This window comes from Balaenoptera ricei, chromosome 2 (genome assembly GCF_028023285.1).
Source record: "Balaenoptera ricei isolate mBalRic1 chromosome 2, mBalRic1.hap2, whole genome shotgun sequence".
NCBI classification, from domain to species: domain Eukaryota; kingdom Metazoa; phylum Chordata; class Mammalia; order Artiodactyla; family Balaenopteridae; genus Balaenoptera; species Balaenoptera ricei.
This window is the reverse complement of record NC_082640.1, coordinates 183282654-183304821: the sequence shown is the minus strand read 5'-3', so window position 1 is coordinate 183304821 and position 22168 is coordinate 183282654. Positions and strand designations below refer to the sequence as shown.

At 58.4% G+C, this 22168-nt stretch overlaps 1 protein-coding gene across 1 annotated transcript; it reads left to right on the top strand.

The window, feature by feature from the left end:
- Positions 1-1510: 1510 nt before the first annotated feature.
- DEGS2 (delta 4-desaturase, sphingolipid 2) lies at positions 1511-21529 on the top strand. The gene is made up of 3 exons (XM_059914990.1): positions 1511-1675; positions 18215-18957; positions 20967-21529. The coding sequence occupies exons 1-3, from the start codon at positions 1594-1596 to the stop codon at positions 21111-21113; spliced, it is 972 nt and encodes a 323-aa protein (XP_059770973.1). The 5' UTR covers positions 1511-1593; the 3' UTR covers positions 21114-21529.
- Positions 21530-22168: the final 639 nt, after the last annotated feature.

Genomic DNA, 22168 nt, shown 5'->3' with positions numbered 1-22168 from the left:
TTCACCTGGACAGACTGAGTCCTGGGGTCGATCTCTGAGTGGTTTGCTGATCTCCATCCTGGGCAGAGGGAGCTGGCAGGCATGGTGGTGCCCCAGAGGGCAGAGCTGGGACCCAGATCTCACTGGTTGTAACACGGGGCTGACACTCTGACTTTGGGCTTTTAAAGTCAAAGATCAGGGGCCTGTCCCAGCTCTTCTGCTTATTCTGAGGCCCCCTTCATCTCTGAGCCTCGGTTTACCCATCTGTAAAGTGGCAGCTGCTGGGATGACTTCTGAGGGTCCCTCTGGCTGTGAATAGAGCAGGTTGCCCTGGGGAGTGCTAAGTTCTCCATTCCCATAGGTGTACAAGCCAGGTAGGCGACACTGTTGGGTGGTGCAAGGGGTGGTGGCAACCCTAGGCTCTAAGCGTCTCCCTGTTGGACAGGGAATCCAGCCTCTCTGTTGGCTCTGTTGGCTCTCTGTTTTTCCTACCCTTGACTCAGGGGCAGGTGGCTGGCTGCCACCAGATGCCCACACCCAGTTGCCTTCCTTCCCATCTCACGCCAGGACTGCCTTTGGCCCTGGCCCACAGACTTGCGGGAGGCTGGAGGGAGGCTCACCATTATTACCTGCCCACCTTGTGGTACTTCTGGCTGCCAGGCCAGTCTGCTACCTAGGCAGCTCCTATAGGCTGGGCTCCAGGTACACGAGGTACACCATACAAAGCTCCAAAGGAGCAAGAGGAGGCTGGGAGGAATCCCTGAGAAGGTGAAATGAGGGGCCCTGTGCCCCCACTCCTCACAAATCAGACTCTCCATTCTGACAATTTCTGGATTCTTCCAAGTCCCAGCCTTTGCAGCTTCTGTTCCCTCTACCACCAATGCCCTTGCCCTTCTTTAGCTGTTGAACTCCTACTCATCCTTTGAAGCCTAATACAAAAGACCCCTCTACTGAACATTAGCTGTCCCAGGACCTACCTGTGTCATAGCACGTATCATCCTAAGTCATTAATAAGCCTCTTCCATGTCTGTGTCCCTGCCGCTCGATTTCCCTGAAGGCAGGGGTGGGGCTGACACACTCCCACGAAGCTGCAGACACCTCATTGCCCTCTGCCTTATTGCATGAAAGGAGTGGGTAGGGGAAGGGAGAATCGCTGTGGCGAACCTTTCCCGAGCCCCTTCTGTTTACCAGCACTGTCGCATCCATTTAATCTCTACCCTCCAACCCCTGCCCCGTGCCAGGTGGGCGATCTCACCGGCGGGTCTGTAGGGGCAGGGGTGGCAGGAGCGCGAGTGGCCCTGGGCCGCGGGGGGGCCTCAGTGAAACCGAGGGAACGGGGCGTCGCCACACAACGTGGAGTCCAGGGACTCTGCACGGGGTTGCGTCCTAACAATCTCATTTTCCAACCGAGGACACTGAGGCTCCGAGAGCCCCGGGGACCCGCCTCTGCCCCGACACAAGGCCGCGCCCAGGTCTGGTGGCAGAGGCGCTCCCGGCCCCGCCCCCGGAGGCCCCGCCCCCGGAGGCCCCGCCCCGAGCCCGAACTGGTCCTCGCGCAGAGCAGGGAGGCAGGTGGAGAGCAGCGGAGCCCTGAGCCGCGCTCCCGGCCCCACCATGGGCAACAGCGCGGGCCGCAGCGACTTCGAGTGGGTCTACACGGAGCAGCCGCACACGCAGCGGCGCAAGGAGATGCTCGGTGAGCTCGGGCCCCAGGTGGGGACGGCCCTGGGGCCGTCTGGTGTCCCGGGCCAGCCCGAGCCCAGGGGGTCGCTCCTGCGGGCCCAGATGCCCAGCAGGCCCTCCCGGACCTCTGCTCCAGAGAGGGCAGGAGCGCCACTCCCTCCCCCTCCCTCAGCGTCCCCGGCTCGGGGTTCCTGAGGGTCCCCAGCTCCGGCCTGGAACTCCGCTCGCGTCTCTGCCTCTGTCCTGGGATCTAAGACCCGAGGACCCGAGCCCAGATCCGTGCGTCAGGGGAGCGCGTCTCAGCTGCTCCATCCTGGCTGTGGGACGCGAGCCACTCCCAGGGCCGGGACCAGGGCTCGAACTCTGGGGAGAGGTCGCAGCGCAGAGGTCGGCCCCAGGGACTGTCTTTGTACGGGATGCGCCGCCCCCGCCTTCGAAGGCAGCCACCTGTCCTCCGCCGGCCCCTGGGCTCCTGCGTGCGCTGAGCGCCGGGGTCCCGGCGGCCCAGCCGGAGAAGCCGCCAAGCCCACCCCCCAATCCCGGAGTTTAGGGCAGAATGCGCGCCTCGAAGGAAGCAAACGCTGAACCAGAGAGACAAGTTTTTTAAAAACAAAGATTGTACCAAAGAGTCTGTCCTTTTGTTTTATAGCCTAATACACGGTGGACCCCCTCTCTGTCGTTTAGTGTCCCGGGAGGTCATTTTTACCTACGTGGTCACCCATCCTTTGGATTCACCCATCCTGATGGGCTCCATCCGTCTCTCAGGAAGACCCAGGGTGTACAGTCCTTTACCTGCAATTAGAGGTTAAAGGGCTCGCACCTCCAGAACAGCTTTTACTAGGTGCCACCAACTCGCCTTTGCAGGGCCAGGCCAGCTTCCAGCAGGGTGGACACGTTCCCCTGCCCCAGAATCCGTCGCCATTTCGCCACACCCTCGCCTACACCTGGGGTTGGCAAACGTTTTTAATCTTTACCAAGCAGATTGACAAAACAATACTATTTCATGGTGGGTTTAATTTTTAATCTGATGATTGGTTTCAATGTTTAATTGGCCATTTAAATTTTTTTTTTCCTCTTGGCTTGGTCTTTTGCTTGTTGGTGTTAGAGCTCTTTGTATAGAGGCTTTTAACCCTTTGTCTTATACATTGCAAATCTTTTTCCCTTTATAGTCACAAAAGCTTTTTTGTTTTTTTTTTAAAAATGCATTTGAATAGGTTGGCTTTTTTTTCTTTAGAATTTTCCCTTTGGTATCTTCCTGCTCCACCCCAAGACTAGGGAAATATCTGTCCTATTACCTTTCAGACACCGGATGCATTGAGTGGTTAGTGTATGACTGTGCCTTGCTGTTGCTGGGGGTTCAGGGCCTAGAGACCCCTGGGTGGGTCTGTAACGTCTGTGGTTTTCTCCTGTGAGGTGAGCAATAACCCAGCACTATTTACTCCTGCGAACTTCCTGCAGGTGGCTCAGAGGGCACTTGGTGATCATCTGGTCCTCCCTCCCCCACGGAGCACAGGCATCTTGGCTGCTGTCTCTCAGCAGTTTCAAGGCAGGGCTGTGTTTCCTTCCCCTCCCCTGGCTGTCCCCCACCTCCCCCTTACAGGACTCACTGGGCACCTGGCCCCAGGTGGAGAAGGCTGTAGGATGTATCCTGGCCCACAGAGCTGCCTGGAGGGATCCAGACACTCTGGGTTGCAGACTTATTTTCCCAGTCTGCATAATGGGCACCATCATTCTTTCTGGCGGAGTGGGTATGAGGATAAAAGGAGAGCTTCGGTGAGAAGGTGCTCAGTGTGGTACCCGGCACGTCAGGACATGGAGAATGATCTGTCTCTGAAGAGAGAAGCCACGGGCCCTGGAACCAATCCAGGAAGCATCCGGCACAGTGGCTGGGAAGCCTGGAAGACTTGGAGGAGAGGGAGGTGACTTGGGCCAGGGTGGGGACAGCACAAGTTCTCAAGGGCTGACTCTCCAGGGAGCTTTGCAAATTCCCTTTGTGCACTGGGCGCTGTGGGTTCCTCCCCACACGTCCAGCTTTGAGCTAACGAACTTGGAATGTGCCATTCCCCCTTCCTCTCAGGCACGTGCGCACGCTGTTCCTCCGCCTGGGGGACCTTCCTCGCTACTCTGCCCCACTCGCTCTTGCTCAGTTCTCCCTCCTGTGGGAATTACCCTCCCTCCCCCCCCCAAGCCTGGGCCAAGGGAGGGTGCTTCAGGGGGATTCCCCTCCACTGCTCCAGCCCATCGGGTCCTTATCTCTCTGGGGCACATTACATGGGTCTAGACCGTGGCTGTGAGCTGATCTCCTGGCAAGGACAACACCACACATTAGCCATGTGACCCTGGGCAAGTCAATAAGCAGATGAGGAAACTGAGGTTTGATTGAGTTAAAAGGGGTGAATTGTAGCACTTTCTTTATGGAGTTGTTGTGCAGATTTTTAAAAAAAATCACTTTTATTTATTTTTTTTAAAAAATATTTATTTATTTGGATGCGACAGGTCTTAGTTGTGGCTGGTTGGCTCCTTAGCTGTGGCATGCAAACTCTTAGTTGCGGCATGCATGTGGGATCTAGTTCCCCAACCAGGGATGGAACCTGGGCCCCCTGCACTGGCAGCGCAGAGTCTTAAACACTGTGCCACCAAGGAAGTCCCTGTTGTGCAGATTAAATGAGGTGGTGTTCATGCTTAGCCCAGCACTCAACGAAATGTTAGCTGCGATGATAATTATTACCTCTTGCAGAAAGGCCCATGTTTTCCCCAAGGACAGGGAATGCCTTTCCATCTCTGTTTTCCTGAAGCTTTGTGCTGTTCCCAGCCTGAGGGAAATCCTATGTGTAACTGTCAGCCTCTCTTTACAGAGGAGGCCCCAGAGTGGGGCTCAGAGAGCGGAAGTGACTTGCCTAGGGCCACACAGCTCAGTGGCCACAGAGGCCAAGTTGGTGTTCAGGCAGGGATGTGCTCCAGTCCCAGCCAGCTGGCTGCTGTGGCCCACACCAAGCTCCTCGGGGGCCATTGGATGCTCAGAGATCCTAATCTTGAAGTCAGAATCGAGGAAATCCTCACGTAGAGCCGGTTGCCGTGCTCTTCGGGCAGGACCAAAGTCCATCTCCAGATCCTGCCTGGATGGGGCCATGCCTTGCAGGCCGGGGCTGAGGCTCTCTGTGCTGCGAGGGCAGGAACAGAGCCGGCGAGACTCTGGTCACACTGGAGATCAGAGTCCAAGCCAGGTGTGCCCAGCGGAATAAGAAGCAGGGTTTGACTTTGTCTTTTCAAAAACAAAGAGCTTTGTGATTTTTTTGTTTTTTGTGTTTTACCATGTATGTGCCCTTTCATAAGTAAAAAAAAAAAAAAAAAAAAAAAAAAAATCAAATAATCAAAAAATAATCAAAGGAAAGCAAGGAAGTGAGACTCCGGCAATTGTTGGACTATTTGCTCACGAAAGGCCCTGGGGTGGGCGTAGGGGTCTCTGAGTGGCGAGTGGTAAGATCCAGAACGGAACTGGGGGCACGCTCAGGCGCATTCGTGGAGGCTCGTCACCCACCCACAGAGATGCTGGAGCCGGGGGCGGAGGGCGGGCCGGCCACACGGCCATTCTCTCCCGCCCCGTCCTTGCTGCAGTCGGCCTTCCCCTCGTCCTCCAGGCGGGCTGCAGCCTGTGTCCACCCGGCTCTGAGATTCCCACAGAAGAGAGAGAGGTGCCTCTCTCCCCTTCTGCCCTGAGTAGCCCGTCGTCCCCTTGAGCCGGCTGATCTCTGGCCAGAGCTGTGAGTCCTCTGATTGGCCAGCGGGCGGGGGGCTGTGATGGGCAAAGCGCACAGTATCACATCGTGACGGCAGAGAGTTGCAGCTCTCCGAGAAAGGGGTGCTGTGGTCCTAAGTTCGGTGGGGAGGGAGGGGTGCTGTGGTCCTAAGTTGGGTGGGGAGGGAGGGGTGCCGGGGTCCTAAGTTAGGTGGGGAGGGAGGGGTGCCGTGGTCCTAAGTTGGGTGGGGAGGGAGGGGTGCCGTGGTCCTAAGTTGGGTGGGGAGGGAGGGGTGCTGTGGTCCTAAGTTGGGTGGGGAGGGAGGGGTGCTGGGGTCCTAAGTTGGGTGGGGAGGGGGGAGGGGGGGTGCTGTGGTCCTAAGTTGGGTGGGGAGGGAGGGGTGCTGGGGTCCTAAGTTGGGTGGGGAGGGGGGAGGGGGGGTGCTGGGTGCATGGGCACACAGCAGCACGGACAATAGGTGATCCCTGGGACCCTATTTTTTTAAAAAATATTTATTTATTTATCTGGGTCTTAGTTGCAGCATGTGGGATCTAGCGCCCTGACCAGGGATTGAACCCAGGCCCCTGAATTGGGAGCATGGCGTCTTACCCACTGGACCACCAGGGAGTCCCTCTAGGACCCTATTTGAGCTGATTATGTCCTCCCTGGCTTGAATCCTCCAAGGGCTTTCCTTCCTAAAATCTCATCTCTGCTCTGCGTATTGGCACCCCCACGCTCTGGGCCCTGCCCTTTCTCCTTACTTTCTGCTCTCTAGCCACTTGGTGGAATATACCCCCCACCTGCCCATTTCCTACTTCATGGCTTTTGCAGTTGCTGTTTCCTCTGCTTGAATTCTTTTTCCCTACTCTTCGTCTACGGAACTCCTATGCATCCTTCAGGTCTCAGCCTAAATGTCCCTTTCTCAGAAACACTGTCTAACAGTGCGTGCCCTCACACACGGTGTGCTGGGAAATATTAAACAATCAACTGAATCTCTGGAGGGAACAAAGGACCCTGATTCGCAAATTGGCGTTTGCCAATTTTTATAGCTATTTCCATCATGGCCAATTTCAAACTACCAACATGCATCGCTGCCCACGGAGTTGGGGAGAGAGCGATATATTTGGGCGCTTGCCAGCGGCAGGCATAGGCTGGTTGCCCACACCACAGTCTACCACCGTCTCTGCCGCCCAGCTATTCCTCCCCTATCCTTCTGTGGGGTGCTGTGCACTGTTACCTTGTGACCTTTGCTCCCATCTGTAATTCTACATTGATTTGTGGGATGATAGCTTTGTCTGACTCTCCCACTCAACTCTGAGCTTCCCAAGGGCAGGGCCAGGCCCACCTCCACCAGTGCCCTTCCCAGCGAGGCTGAGTGAGGCAGTAGTCATCTACCAAAGCTTGAGCATCTCTAGTCCAACCTGCCACGACTGTCGCAGGGTTTCCCTCCCTCCAGAGGTGCCAGGGACCTGTCAGCCACAGCTCAGAGCACGCGGTTTAATCCTTGCCAGCTGGAGAGCAGGGAGACATCCCATTGTTTTTTTTTCCCCCTAATATCTATCTATCTATCTATCTATCTATCTATCTATCTATCTATCTACTTATCTATTTATTTGGCTGTGCTGGGTCTTAGTTGGCACACAGGATCTTTAGTTGCTGCACACTGGATCTTTTTAGTTGTGGACACGTTGGATCTTTAGTTGCAGCACGTGGAATCTTTAGTTGTGGCATGCGAACTCTTAGTTGCGTCATGTGGGATCTAGTTCCCTGACCAGGGATTGAATGTCGGCCCCCTGCATTGGGAGCGCAGAGTCCCAGGCACTGGACCACCAGGAAAGTCCTGAGACATCCCGTTTTAATTGGCTTTCTGAGCTGATTAGTGAGGCTGAGTGTTTCTTCCATGATTTCACTGTCTTTCTCCTTATGTGAATTTTCGACTCATGTCCTTTTTCTATCAGAGAAGTCCTTTTCCTGGATCCGTAGGAGTCTTTTATACATGACTTGTAGTGGCCCTGCTTTTGCCACATGTAACAAGAATCTTCCCATGTCTGTCCTTTGTCTTTTCACTTGGAACATTTTTTTTTTGCTGTTTTTTTTTGAGGCGGAGTGTGCATTGCACATCACGTGGAAACTTAGTTCCCTGACCAGGGATTGAACCTGCACCCCTGCATTGGAAGCGTGGAGTCTTAACCACTGGACCGCCAGGGAAGTCTTGGAACATTTTTTTAATTCGTTTCGTTTCTCCCCATCCCCCCACCCCTGCTTTTTTTTTTTTTTTTTGGCCTTACAGACATTTGCATTTTTTTTTGTGCAGGGCAGGACCCTGGGAAGTTGGGCCCCTTGCCCAAGGTCACCCAGCCTGGTTAGGGTTAGGACAGGGCTCTAACTTGGTGACTCCGGCCTGCGCCTCTGTCCCACCCTCTTCTCCACCCGGGACCTGAAGAGAGCCTGTCCCCCTTCGTGTCCTCCCTGGCACGTGACCCACGGGCAGTCGCCAGCTCACGAGGCCCCTTCCTCTCATTCTTTCCGGCCTCCGTACTGATGAGTGTGGTGTGCCTTCCACCTGGCCTGCTTCTAATCCACATTCTTTAATTCAGACCAGCTTTTATGAGGTGTGATTTACATGCCATAAAATGCACTCATTTTAAAGGCACAGTCCAGTGATTTTTTAGTAAAGTTACACCATCTAGTTTTAGAGCCTTCCCCTCACCCCAGAGGTCCCTAGGACCACCTGCAGTCACTCGGCAGCCCACCCTGTATCCTCAGAGCCACTCCTCATCCCTCGAGTTTTGGCTCGAGTGTCACGGGACTCGGTGTGTGTGTCCTCTGTAAGCACGTCCTAGTCGGGACACGCCACTGTGCCCCGCACGTGTGCCTCCCACCCCCGCTCAGCCTGCGGGCCCCTCCCGCCTCTGGGGCCTGGGCCTGGCTCGGGCCAGACCTTCGGCAAATATTTGTCTGGGAATCAAGAGGCGGTTCGGCCGGAGGTGGGTGAGTGACTCCAGAATGCACTTTGGGCCGCTTCCCGGTCCCCCAGAGCACCTCCCACGCTGACCAGCCAGGCTTAGGCTTGCCTTTGGGCTCCGAAACCGGAAGGGAGGTGGGCGAGGTGGGGCAGGGCAAGGCGGCTTAGGGAGCACTGGGGCCAGAGCTGCAGGGGAGCCGCTCAGGAAGGAGGGGGTGAAGAGGGCTTGGGTGCCTTCGCTGTAGAAGCTGCCAGGGGACAGGTGCTCAGCCGCTGGGGGCAGAGGGAAGGTGCTCCGCACGGGGTGGCTTGTGGCAGGACAGGGTCAGACAGGCGCTGGAGGCAGGTGGGCAGCAGTGAGCTGACCGACGCGATGCGATGTTCAGGCTGGGGCGCACTTGGTGGTGAAAGGCGGTGACAAGGCCCCCCTGGAGCCAGTGGGGCTGTCCTGCGATGGCACTTGACCTCCCTGGGGAAGCGGTCAGGGTATCTAGCCCTAGATGGTGCCCGGCCCGGGGGCGTGGAAGATGCAGAGTGGGGAGAAGCCCCGTGTGCTCCTGGGAGCCCTGGAGGAGGCCGGAGAGAAGGGACTTCATTGCGGCCGGTCGGCTGGGGCTGCGTGGGGGGCCTTGGGACCGCCCTTGCTCCCTGCGGAGGGCGAGGGCCCGGCAGCCCCCCCTGCCTGGCCGCCTGTTGCTGCCGTTTCCTCCCCACCACGCCGGGCACGGCAGGATTTGTCGGGAAAGCTTCTGGGAATAGCCAGGTGCCCACGGGGAGACGGTTCTGTGGGATCGTGTAGGGCGCAGGGGTCAGGCTGCCTTCCCTCCGGCAGGCTCCTCCTCTGCTGAGCCCTCTGGGTCCCTATGAACAGGTCCGCCACGTATGTAAATATGTGTAATGCACGGAAGTGTTCGCATCTGCTGGAGCCAAGCTCCCCAGCACCTCAGGGCCTGCGGCCGCCTCTCTGCTGTCCCCCCGAGGCCCGTGTGCCCTGGGGAAGACCCCATCTCCAGGTCCTCACAGCCCAGGCTGGTCAGAGTGGGTGCCTTAGGGACGGAGCGTGAGGAAGCTGGCCCAGAGAGGGACAGGGGCTGGCCCAGGGGCGCACAGCAGTTGGACTGAGCCGGGCTGCAGTGAGGTTCTCTCGAACTGGGACCCAGGATTTTCTCTGGGCGCTCTGCCCTGACGACGTAGCCCAGCTCCAGGAAGCAGCTTCTCTCGAGGCTGAGGAATCCCTGCGGACTCTGGTGGAGGCGGTGGAAAATTAGACAGGTCGTTTCACCACGTGGTGGAAGCTCTGCGTGCTCATCTCTAACACGGGGGGACGGTCCCCTCCCGGCAGGGTGGTGAGGGCTGCGTGAGTAAGTGTGTGCCAGGCGCCGGGCACGTTTCACCTGCTGAGCACCACGTCCACACCCGGGCTCCGGCCGCATCCAGCGGGCCTGAAGTCGGGGGGTCCTGAGGTCAAGTCTTGGCTCTGTTGGCCTTGCCCTGCCTTGTCAGACCCTTCCCTGGGCCTCCGCCCCTCCTTTCTGTGTCATGCCTGGACAGTGTGACTTCTAGCAATAGTTGTTTTCGTGGGCAGCTGCCTTGGGCCCCGCCCAGGCTGCTGCTGGAAGGCCACTTGCATGGGTCTGTTTGTCTCTGGTTCCATGTGGCTGTCCGTGCGGGCTCCAGGCCGCCCCACTGGAGCAGAGGGCCCTTGAGGCGTGAGCGTCCTAACCCTGCTTCTCTGGTGCTCTGTGCTGGAGGCCTGAGCGAGCAGGGCTCCCCCCGACATCAGCTGAGATCCCCCAGGGGGGCAGAGCCTGGTCAGGCTGGGCCAGGCTTGGGTGTCCAGCCAGGCCCGGAGGACTCCTCACGGGGCTGCCAGGGCGCTCTCGCCCTCCTCCTGGGGCCCAGAGAAGATGAAGCCAGCAGCTTTCCCTCCCCAGCCTCATCCCTGAGCCCCAGAAGAGGCGCCCCTCTGTCAGGCCAGCACCCCCTGGCCTTCTCCGTGACCCCCGCCCCGCACCTCTGTCCTCTCCTTCTGCCATCCGCTGGCCCCAATCTCTCCCATCTCACCCCCCGAGCCAGCCCTCCCTCCCCAGGCCTGCGCTTGGCCTCACCTTCTCACCTCACCTCCTGCTGACACGGTTCTTGCTGGGGCCCCCAGGACCCTGCAAAGTCCAGCAGGTGCCTGTCCTGCCTTCCTTCCTGTGACCCTCCTTGACCCCCGGCAGCTGGGCACCCCCAATCCCACGGCTCCATTTATCCCAAACCCGACTGCACCCAGTGACCTCATTAGGCCTGCCTGGCTGGAGGGCCCCAGGGCATCTTCTCAGGGAGGCCCCTAGGCCTCGCACCTCCCCAGGGACCCAGAAGCCCTGGAATTGAAAAGGTTCGATGTTTGCTGTTTCGCTTGAGCGAGGATGGAGTCTTCGTCCAGCAGGTGGTAGATGAGCTAGTGAACCAGCCTGACCCTGCTCCCCAGCGCGGCTCGGGTGGGTCCGGAGGGGCCCCACTCCTTAGATGGCGCCTTCCTGGGGTCTCCGCTGAAGGCCGGGGGTGTTCAGCGAGGTCTCTGAGCCATGCCACCCCTGGAGTCCGCTGGGCTCCTAGCCCCCTGGCCACTGTCTCTGAGCCCCCATTTTTGACTTGATTGGTTTGCTGGGGCTCCTCCTCCCCGCACCGTGGTCTGGACAGGGCCTCCGGGCAGGGTGGAGGTGATCTGGAGCTTATGCGCTTGGCCCCCTCTCGGGGTCGCCCCTGAGCTGCCCAGCATCCAGCTTGTGCCTGGGCCGCCTTTTTCCGTTGCTTCCAGCAGGATGGCTGGGCCCAGTGACTATCGTGGCCGGGGAGCATGGGGCCTTTTCTCATACGTTAAAGCAAGCCTGGGGCCAGATCACCTCCAAGATCAGCCCACAGCCCCAAAGGTCAGAAATGGGATGTTTTTTACTCTCAGATCAGAAAACTGTATTTAATAACAACAGTAGTAACAGCTCCCAGGGCCCAGAGCTGTCATCCCAGCCTCACCACAGCCTGGATGGGCAGGTCGGGGTGTCACCCCCATTTCCCAGATGTGGAGACCTAGGCTGGGGCAGTGCTGTGGCCTGCCCAGTCGGCCAGGGTGAGGGGCTGGGGACCAGGCACCCCAGGCTGTGTTGAGGCCGCACCCGAGCTGAGGGCAGCTGAGTCCCTGGGAAACTGTCAGGAAAGGAGGAAGGGGCGCCAGGCCAGGCAGGGAAGGGACACCCAAGGATGTTCTCCTTTGCTTCCAGGCTTTCATGCACGCCTTACTGGCCTTGTATGACAGATGGGGCACCAGAGGCCCACCATCCAAGGTCACAGCTGCTGGGCTCTGTCACTGCCCTCGCCTCTGAGGGGTACGGGAGTGGCCTGTTTGCTGGCCTGGATCCCTGAGCTGGGGTGCTTGTCCCTGCTGGCTTGCCAGTCTGTGCTCACCTGGTGCAGGTGTGGCCTGCCCCAGGCCTGGCCTCCTTCCAAGGGGAAGCGGGAGAGACCCGCTCTGTGGAGGCTGGTGGCCTGGCTGAGCTCCCAGGTGTGCCTGGGCAGGTGAGGGCCCGGGCCCTGGTTGCCCAAGGGGCGAGGCTGGTGTCCAGAGGCCACCTCTGGTGGGCAGGAGGCTGGTGGAGCCCTGCGGCCTGTGGTCCCAACCTGACATTCAGGTATGCAAATGTTCGGGAACTTTGCACGTGATTTCCTGGGCACTGGGCGAGAACATTCCTGAAGGCTGGGTTGCAGGCAGATCCTTCTTGCCCTGGCCATCGTGAAGACACTTCTATCCTCCCCTGCTCCACCTCACTGTGGCTGCTGGATTCCCGCCCCCTCGGGCCTCTCAGCCCTCCAGTGGAAGCACGCATCTTCCTGGGCACCACTGAGGCCACCTTCTGAAGTGTGCCCGCTCACTCTGACCCCCTTTGGCGGCAGGAACAAGCTGGGATGAGGCCTGCCTCCTGCCCCCTCCCGAGTGGGGCCCACCCCCCAGGTCGGGGTCGTTTTGTCTCCTTTGCCCCGCCTGGCGGGGTGATGCTGGGCGAGCGCCATGCTGGCTGGTCCACCTCAGCCAAGGCTGGCGGGCAGTGGGGCCCTTGAAGGGCAGGGTCGAGTGTGAGTCGCCGCTGTGCCCAGCGCCCAGCGCCAGGCCAGTGCAGGGATGGGGCAGTGAGGTCAGCCGGGCTGTCGGAGCCCCGGGGTTTCCTCATCCCCCATCCAGGTGCCGTGCGTTTCCTAGAGCTGCAGAGACAAGTTACCACAAACGCGCTTGTTATCTTACAGTTCTGGAGGTCAGAAGTCTGACCCGGGTCCCACTGGGTGAAGTTTCTTCTGGAGGCTCCAGGGGGGGATCTGTTTCCTGGCCTTTCCAGCTTCTGGAGCCGCCTGCGCCCCTCGGCTCGTGGCCCCTCGATCTTCACAGCGAGCGAGGCCGGTGGAGACCTTGCACATCCCCGGACCACCTCTCCTGCTCGCTTTCCCACTGTCCTGAGCCTGGGATGACACTGTGCTGCCGGGGTACTCCAGGCTCTCCTTGCTGTTGTGAGGTCAGCAGACCAACACCCTGGGTGCAGCCTGACTTCCAGGGTCCCTCAGAAGCTGACCGATTCACAGTGAGGGGAGTAGGACCTGCACACGTTTGAGGGGGCCCCTGTTCTGCCCACCCCAGGTGCCAGTCTCTCCCTCCACCTTGGGAGCTGGTTCCAGGCGGCAGGGCCTTGGCACCCCTTCCCTGCATTTTCTTCCACCTGCCTGGGGCAGCGAGTACCCTTCGGGGCCGCTGGCCTTTCTGGGACAGCCAAGGCTCCTCCCACACACAACGCAGGGACAACCCCCTCGGCCGCCGTTGGGCCACGTGGGCAGGCCCGGGAGGAGAGCGCTTCGCAGCCTAATCCCACCACCGCCATCCCCAGCGTACCCGTCTCCGCGGCCTAATCCCACCACCGCCATCCCCAGCGTACCCGTCTCCGCGGCCTAATCCCACCACCGCCGTCCCCAGCGTACCCGTCCTCGGGCAGCATCCTGGCCGCCGGACTTCACGGTGCGCTCTGTTGGGTGGTGGCCGTAAAGCGCAGGTTCACCTGGGTGCCTGCTCCCGGCCAGTCAGCCTGAGCTTTCCGTGCCTTATCTATTCATCCTCCCAGCGACCTGTTTATGGTTCAGAAACGAGCCTTGGAGCTGACGTAACCTGCTCGGAGCTGGGGTTTTTTTTTTTTTTAAACTTTAAAAAAAAAACCTGTGGTAAAGGATAACATAGAATTTGCCATTTTAACCGTGTGTGAAGCATGTGATTTGGGGGCATTCATTACTTTCACAGTGTGGTGTAGCCATCACTCCTATTTCCAAGACTTTTTCATGACTCCAAACAGAAATTCTACACCCATTACCAGTCACTGCCCATCCCCCCGCCCTGCACCCCCAGCCCTGGAAACCTCTACTTTCTGGTTCTGTGAACTTGCCTGTTCTAGATATTTCACGTAAGTGGAATCGTACGGTATGTGGCCTTTCCTGACTGGCTTCTTTCACTCGGCATCATGTCTTCAAGGTTCATCCATGTTGTATGCAGCCTGTGGTAGTCCTCCATGCGTTTTTTTGGGATGGGGGAGGTGCTGCTAGTTTATTTGGGAGTCAGTTCCCGGGAGCAGGATTAAGGGAGCTGGCATTGTGAAACAGAGAAGCAGGAAATTCAATATAAGGACTTTTTAAATTGAGGTATAATTGACCTATAACGTTATATTAGCTTCAGGTGTACAACAATTTTTAAAAAAAAATTTTATTGAAATATAGTTGATTTACAATGTTGTGTTAGTTTCAGGTGTACAGCAAAGTGATTCAGTTATACATACATACATATATATAAATATATATTTATATAATTTTTCTGCATTCTCTTCCATTATAGGTTCTTACAAGATACTGAGTAGAGTTCCGTAGGTCCTTGTTGGTTATCTATTTTATGTATAGTAGTGTGTATTTTTAAAAATATTTATTTACTTATTTGGCTGTGCCAGGTCTTAATTGCAGCATGCGGGATCTTTAGTTGCGAGACGCGGGCTCTCAGTTGCAGCGTGCGGGATCTAGTTCCCTGACCAGGGATCGAACCTGGGCCCCCTGCATTGGGAGCATGGAGTCCTTTTTTTTTAAACTGTTTTTTTTTTTTAAATTTTTATTTATTTACTTATTTTATTTATTTATGGCTGTGTTGGGTCTTCGTTTCTGTGCGAGGGCTTTCTCTAGTTGTGGCAAGCGGGGGCCACTCTTCATCGCGGTGCGCGGGTCTCTCACTATCGCGGCCTCTCTTGTTGCGGAGCACAGGCTCCAGACGCACAGGCTCAGTAATTGTGGCTCACGGGCCTAGCTGCTCTGCGGCATGTGGGATCTTCCCAGACCAGGGCTCGAACCCGTGTCCCCTGCATTAGCAGGCAGACTCTCAACCACTGCGCCACCAGGGAAGCGCAAGGGAGCATGGAGTCTTAACCACTGGACCACCAGGGAAGTCCCAGTAGTGTGTATATTTTAATCCCAAACTCCTAATTTATCCCTCCCCCACCAACATAGGGATGTGATATGGTATACTGCGAAATGATCCCAACAAGTCACCATACATAGTTACAATTTTTTTTTTTTCTTGATGAGTTCTTGGATGAGAAGTTCTTTTTTTTTTAATAGACCTTTATTGGAGTATAATTGCTTCACAATACTGTGTTAGTTTCTCTTGCACAACAAACTGAATCAGCCATATGCATACACATGTCCCCATGTCCCCTCCCTCTTGAGCCTCCCTCCCATCCTCCCTATCCCACCCCTCTAGGTCATCGCGAAGCACCGAGCCGATCTCCCTGTGCTATGCTGCTGCTTCCCACTAGCTAACTATTTTACATTCCGTAGTGTATATATGTCGATGCTACTCTCACTTCGCCCCAGCTTCCCCCTCCCACCCCAAGTCCTCAAGTCCATTCTCTATGTCTCCCTCTTTATTTGGATGAGAAGTTCTTGATGAGAACTTTCAAGATCTACTTTCTTAACAACTTTAAAATATGCAACACAGTATTAATAACTACAGTCACCATTCTAGACATTACATCCCCATGTCCTACCTATTTTGTAACTGGAAGTTTCATTCCTTCCTAAGGCTGAATAATATTCCATTGTGTAGAGAGACCGTATTTTGTTTAACTGCTCATCAGTTAACAGACACTTGGGTTGTTTCCACCTTCTGGCTATTGTGAATAGTTCTGTGAACATGGGTATGCAAGTTTCTGTTTGTGTCCCTGATTTAAATTCTCTGGGGTGTATATTTAGCAGTGGAATTGCTGGGTCTTATGGTAATTCCATGTTTAACATTTTGAGGAACCACCCAGTTGTTTTCCACAGCGGCTGCACCATCTTCCATCCCTATAGCAACATACAAACAGGGGCCCCCATTTCTCTGCAGCCTCGTCCGCACTTGCTGTTTTCCGTTTTTTGAGTTTAGCCGTCCTAGCGGCTCTGAGGTGGGATCTCACTGTGGGGCTGACTGCACCCCCGGTGACCGATGGTGCAGAGCATCTTTTCATGTGCTTAGAGAAACAGGTGCACATCTTTGGAGAAATATCTATTCAAGTCCTTTGCTCATTTTTTATTGGGTTGTTTGTCTTTTTGTTTTTGGGTTGTAGGAGATCTTTGTATAGTCTTGTTACTAAACCCTTATCCAGAGCTGGAATTTGAACCCTTTCTGAACGCTGCTCCCTTCCAACACCCCTGGAGATGCTGTGGCCCCCTGGGCCCCTGTTAAGCAGGGCTGAGGTTTATTGCCAGGCCTGGGCTTGCCTGCTCTTTTCCAAGTTCTGCTTTGATACTTGTGCTGTGACCACCATCCTCCGGGACCTGATTAGGTGGTGTCCTTGGCAGCTTTGGGGAGAGCTCCCGGGATCAAAAGGCCCAGGCAGTTTTGCCGAGCTTGGAAGCCTGGGGGTGGCCCCAGCAGTAGGGGCCAGCAGTAGGGGGAAGGAGGCTGGAATGGGAGCGGGGGGTAGGGGTGTGAGGTTCGGCCACCCCCCCGTCCCCCCGCCCGCCCCAGCAGGCTGTCTTGAGGGCTGTATAGCACCACTGCTCACTTGGTCAGAGCCAAAACCACCGTAGCCACCAGATGAGGTGAAGGCTTGGTGGGAGTGCTGGTGTGTAGATAGTAGGGGTGTCAATGCTGCCTGGGGGATTCTGTGGGCTTCCTGGGCAGAGGTTCTAGGATGTGGGAACCCCGACCCCCCACCGCCCCCGGCATCTCCAGCAGACGCGGGCTGTCCCACCATCAGGCTCCAGGACCGGTATGTGGAACACATACCCAGTGAGGCACATCCTGCCCACACTGTGTCACACTGGGACACAGAGGCCCAGAGAGGGTGGGAATGCACCATGGTCACACAGCAAGATCAAGACTGACCTCGAGATGGGCTTGTGGCACCACCATAGCTTGGGCAGGAAGACTCTGAGCCTGAGTCTCCCTCTGGGGCAGAAGTCCTTGCCCTTGTTGTGTTTCTCCTTGCATACCCCCAGGGACAGGCAGCTCACCACCTATGAAGCAGCCTGTTCCGTTGCTGGGTGGCTCTGAAAGAAAGTTCTCTGGGCTGGGAGAAAGAAGGAGCTGTCACACGCTTCCCATTCTGAGCACAAAAGGGCAGCGACTTCCTGGGTCACTAGGAGGGAAGCGTAGGCCAGGATTCGACCTTGGCCTGGCCGATTCCATTTGGGGCCCAGCCTCTGCTGCAGCCCTGGACACCCTCTTCACAGGCCAGCCTGAGGCCGCCCAGCTGCTGGATGGGTGTAGGAGGGGCGGACACTGAAGGCACTGGAGACGGGTACTGACTGTCCTAAGGGTGCCTGGGACGAGCCCCGCCCTCGCCGGCCTCGATCCCCATCCGTGTGTCAGGACGCTGGCTCCACCTGAGGGCCTGTCTCCTCTGCTTGGGAGCCAAGGGACACAGCAGACCTGGAGCGGGAGGGTGACTGTCCCCTTGAGCACGTGATGCCCCCCGGCCCTGTCCCTCCGTGCCCCTGGATACAGCACCAGCTGCCTCACCAGCCTTATGCCTGCCAGCCCCCTCCCACCAAGCAGAGGTTTCTAGAAGGCACTGCTCTCTTGCCCCGAAGGCACCCACCCCATCCTGTTCTCTTCCGGCTGCTCCTCCTCGGCTGGGAAGGCCCTCCCTGCTTGGGCAACTCCCACTGCCATTGTTTTTTCCTTTTCTGTAAAACAAAATACAGAAAAGTACAAAAGATGCTATAACAAACACCCACCACCCAAAATAAGTGTATTCAACATTTTATCATATTTCCTTCAGATCTTGTTTGTTTTACGAACTGAAACACCGAGACAAAGCCAGAGCCCTCCACGTTCCCCTCCCCCAGCCGCCCTGCCCCCTCCCAGGGGCCCCAAAGAGTCTGCCTGTGGCTCTCGGGCTCCCTGGACGCCCGCACCGTGTGCACTGAACCTGCGGCTCTCGGCAGCTGTTTTGATTTCGGGAATTATGTTTCTGTGGCCCATGCTGACGCCTGCTCTTTATTTAGGCTGGTGACAAAGACCCCCCACCCTGGGAAGTCTCCCCAGAGCCCCCTGGGTGGTGGGGGGAGACGGGTCTGCCCGCCTGCCTCCCTCGGCACCAGCACAGGCGAGGCTGCTTCTAGGCCCAAAGCCACAGGGCCAGATGTTAGAGCGACTCTCCGAGTCACTGCCTGGGGGCTTAATGGATGGTGGAGGGAAAGAGAGGGAGGGAAGATGGCAGGAGAAATTTGAGGAGGAGAGGAGGGAGGAGGGGAAGCATGCATTTGGGACCCACGCGGCCAGTGCCCCCCTCACCTTCTCTCCCGGTCCTCCCTCCAGCCAAGTACCCGGCCATCAAGGCCCTGATGCGGCCGGACCCTCATCTCAAGTGGATGGTGCTGGGGATGGTGCTGGCGCAGCTGCTGGCCTGCTGGCTGGTGCGGGGGCTGGCGTGGCGCTGGCTGCTCTTCTGGGCCTACGCCTTCGGGGGCTGCGTGAACCACTCGCTGACGCTCGCCATCCACGACATCTCGCACAACACCGCCTTCGGCACTGGCCACCCTGCCCACAACCGCTGGTTCGCCATCTTCGCCAACCTGCCCTTGGGTGTGCCCTACGCGTCCTCCTTCAAGAAGTACCACGTGGATCACCACCGCTACCTGGGCGGCGACGGGCTGGACGTGGACGTGCCCACGCGCCTTGAGGGCTGGCTCTTCTGCACGCCGACCCGCAAGCTGCTCTGGCTGGCGCTGCAGCCCTTCTTCTACTCGCTGCGGCCGCTCTGCGTGAACCCCAAGGCCATGACCCGCATGGAGGTGTTCAACGCCCTGGCGCAGCTGGCGGCCAACGCCACCATCTTCACCCTCTGGGGGCTCAAGCCCATGGTCTACCTGCTGGCCAGCTCCCTACTGGGCCTGGGCCTGCACCCCATCTCGGGCCACTTTGTGGCCGAGCACTACATGTTCCTCCAGGGCCACGAGACCTACTCCTACTACGGGCCCCTCAACTGCATCACCTTCAACGTGGGCTACCACGTGGAGCATCACGACTTCCCCAGCATCCCGAGCTGCAACCTGCCCCTGGTATGTGGCCACGGTCGCAGAGGCTGCGATGGGCGCCTTAGCGGGAGGTGGGGGAACGTGGGGAGGGCTTTGGGCCACACTCTGGCCTTTCTCTCGTGCTGATCGTGGGATGGCTACATGCTCACTTGGGGTCCCCAGGGCAGAAGGAAAGGCCACCTGGCACACGGAGTGCCTGGCTGGAGAATAAGAAGGTGAATTCAGGGGGTGGGCAGGGCAGGGGCTCAAGGGGCATTTTACAGTTCAGGCCTCTTGGTTTAATGAAAACCCATTTGAGCACAGCTATGATATTCACTGGCTGGCTGTGTGTCCTGGGGCAAGCCGCTTGCCCTCTCTGTGCCTCAGCTTTCTCTTCTGTAAATGGTGCAGCAGTAACGATACTGCGAGTGAAGCACCTCCCTTTCCTGACCCTGTCCCTCCGCATTTCTTGTCACTGCCCTGTGACCCTCCAGGGGCCCCCTCATGGCACAGAGAGGACAGGGTGGGCCTTGCCCTTTGTGACCCAAGGGGCTTGGCCCGAGCTGCCTCAGAGTGGAAGCCTCTGGGCTGGTGCCTCTGTCTTGGGAGACCTGGGTTGGAGAATTTCTAAAGAAGAAAGAGGGAGGGAGAGGATGGGGAGGAGGAAGAGGGAGGGGGAGGGGGAAGAGGGAGGGGGGAAGAGGGAGGGAGAGAAGGGGGAGGGGGAAGAGGGAGGGAGAGGAGGGGGAGGGGGACGAGGGAGGGGGAGGGGAGGAGGGAGGGAGAGGAGGGGGAGGGGGGAGGAGGGGGAGGAGTAGTTGTTGCTGTTCCGGTCTGGCACTGGTCGGATAGAGCACAAGTGACTGCGCACAGCGGGGTTGGAGATTGTGGTGGTGGGAAAGGTGTCTGAGTGTGTGAGACTGTGTGTGCGTGTCTGTGTGTGCCCACATTCCTGCACGTGATTAGGTGTGCCTGTCCATATGTGCATGTCTGAGAGTGCATGCTCACCCACTCGTGTGGAGTGCAAGTGAGCACTGGTCTGGGTGTTCAGGTGTTTGTGCCGTGGCCCACGTGACTTTGGAGTCTGACAGCCTGTGTGTCCACCCTGGCTGTGCAGGGCGCCCCCCCCGCCCCCGGCCCCCAATGGTACTGAGGTCCTGCTCTGTGCTGGGCACCATCTAACCAAAGCCTCACCACAAGCCTACGTGGCATTTCAAGCCCATCATGCACATTTCATGGACGCGAAGGGAGAGGCTCAGGGAGCTGGGGTCCCTGCCTCAGGAAGCAGCAGCGCCAGAATCTTGACCCAGGACATTCACAGAAGCAGCTGCTGTCAGCTGTGAGCCTTTCCTTCTCCCAAGCAAAGTCACAGGCTCCCTGTTCCTGCCATGCGTGTCACCTCATCCCCCTTAGGCCCCCCTTTTCAGTTATAAAGCAGGCCCTGTGCACCTGGTGCGTCCTCTGTTGGGGGAGGGGGAGGCCTCCCCTGCAGTTGGTGTGGGTGTAGGTGCTGAGGCTGGAGCACTTCTTGGAGGAGGCGGGCTGAGGGCGTCAGGTGCAGAGAGGGGCAGGGAGCTGGAGGGGGAAATGACACGTCCTGAGGCTGGCAGGAGGGCGACGGGGTGGGAGCCAAGGTCAGAGGGGTTTGCAGGTCCGATAGGGCACCGAACGCCGGGCCGAGGCACGTGGACGTGACCTTGGTTCAGCAGGACTCGAGCCAGGCTGTGCCGCAGAACTCGGCCACCCCAAGGCTCCTGGATCAGAAACTCGGGGTGTGCGCTCCGGGGAGGGGGGGTGTGCATTTTAACTCCTCACCCCCATTTGGGGCAGGGGCCTCAGCACCTCTTGGTGCCCCCGGCCAACGGCCCCTCCACCTTCGGGCAGTGGGCTGGCCCGGACACGGGTACCCTGGGAGATGACAGGGTTGCGCGTGTGCTCACGTGGTCTGTGTGCTCACGTGTGTCTGCGCGCACGCGCGCCTGTGGCTGTGCACGTGCCTGTGCGCGGCCTCTGACCCATCCGGCCTCTCTGACCCATCTGTGCCCTCTCCGCAGGTGCGGAAGATCGCGCCCGAGTACTACGACCACCTGCCCCAGCACCACTCGTGGGTGAAGGTGCTCTGGGACTTTGTGTCTAAGGACTCCCTGGGGCCCTACGCCAGGGTGAAGCGGGTGTGCAAGCTGGCGGAGGACGGCCTGTGAGCCCGATGGCCGGCGCCCCAAGTGCACGGACCCTGCTGCCTGCGCCTCAGTGCCCGGTGGGAGCAGGGCCTGTGCTCCTGGTTGCTGCCCGGCCTCGCCCTGCCCATCTGCTGCAGGGCTGGCCGTCACCTGTCCCCAGGGCGTGTAGTGCCCAGAACTGGTTTGGCTGCATTTGGTTCCCGCACCCTAGGCTGCTGCTCTTGTCCCCCTGGAGCCCCGAGGCCACGCCTGGAGACAGTGGGCACGGGTGGCAGCCTGGAGAAGCTTGGTCTGCATGTGGACTGGTGACCGCAGGCCGGGCCCTCCCTTCCAGGACGTCATGGGCGAGGCCTGGCCCGGCGCTGGGTGCTCTGTGCCCAGGGAGCTGATTTCTCTGGCGTGCCCACGCCCTAAATTAAATCGGCATTTGTTTTCAAGTCCACAGATAGTGCTTCCCAGGAGTGGGCTCGGCTCCTGGCCGGCAGGGCCTGAGGTTGCGCTCCTCGCTCTGGGGCAGCCCTCCCCGGGGGCCCTGTCATTGAGTGGCCGGTTTTGGGGGTGTGGGCAGAGATCCACGTGGTCCTTGGGCCACATCCCCGCTCCCGCCACAACCCTGCCCACCCCCCACCCCCCGCACCCGCCGAGCTCCTGCTGCACCTCGGGCCCTCACCCCCACCAACTCAGACGTGGGGCTTGAGGAGAACAGGTACCACAGGCCAGGCAGATGGCGGGTGCACAGGCGGCTGGACCGACGGGTGCCTGCCCGTGAGCTAGGGCTCTGACGGAAGCAGGCTGGTGTCCTTGGTGTCTCTGCGAAGCGGGACGCGGCTCGTCCGGACTGTGCTGAGGACTAATGGCCCAACTGAGAGGTGGGGAGGCATCTTTGGTGTCAGCCCCTTGGCCCAGGGGCCGTGTCGGGGTGTGGGTTCTGGTCTCCCAGAGGCAGGCGGGCAGCACGAGGGATGCCTGGGCGAGGCCCTCCCTGCCAGAGGAAGCGGCCGGGCAAAGATGGCCTCCCCTTGGAGCCCTGAGGCTGGGGAGGCTGAGGACCACGGCCCAGGGGCGGGCATGGCAGG

Bases quoted from the DNA above. Each gene is read 5' to 3' on its own strand.
- DEGS2 (XM_059914990.1), top strand. From the start codon at position 1,594: ATGGGCAACAGCGCGGGCCGCAGCGACTTCGAGTGGGTCTACACGGAG. The intron at 1,676-18,214 runs GTGAGCTCGGGC...TCCTCCCTCCAG, and splicing joins GCGGCGCAAGGAGATGCTCG to CCAAGTACCCGGCCATCAAG. The intron at 18,958-20,966 runs GTATGTGGCCAC...CCCTCTCCGCAG, and splicing joins CGAGCTGCAACCTGCCCCTG to GTGCGGAAGATCGCGCCCGA.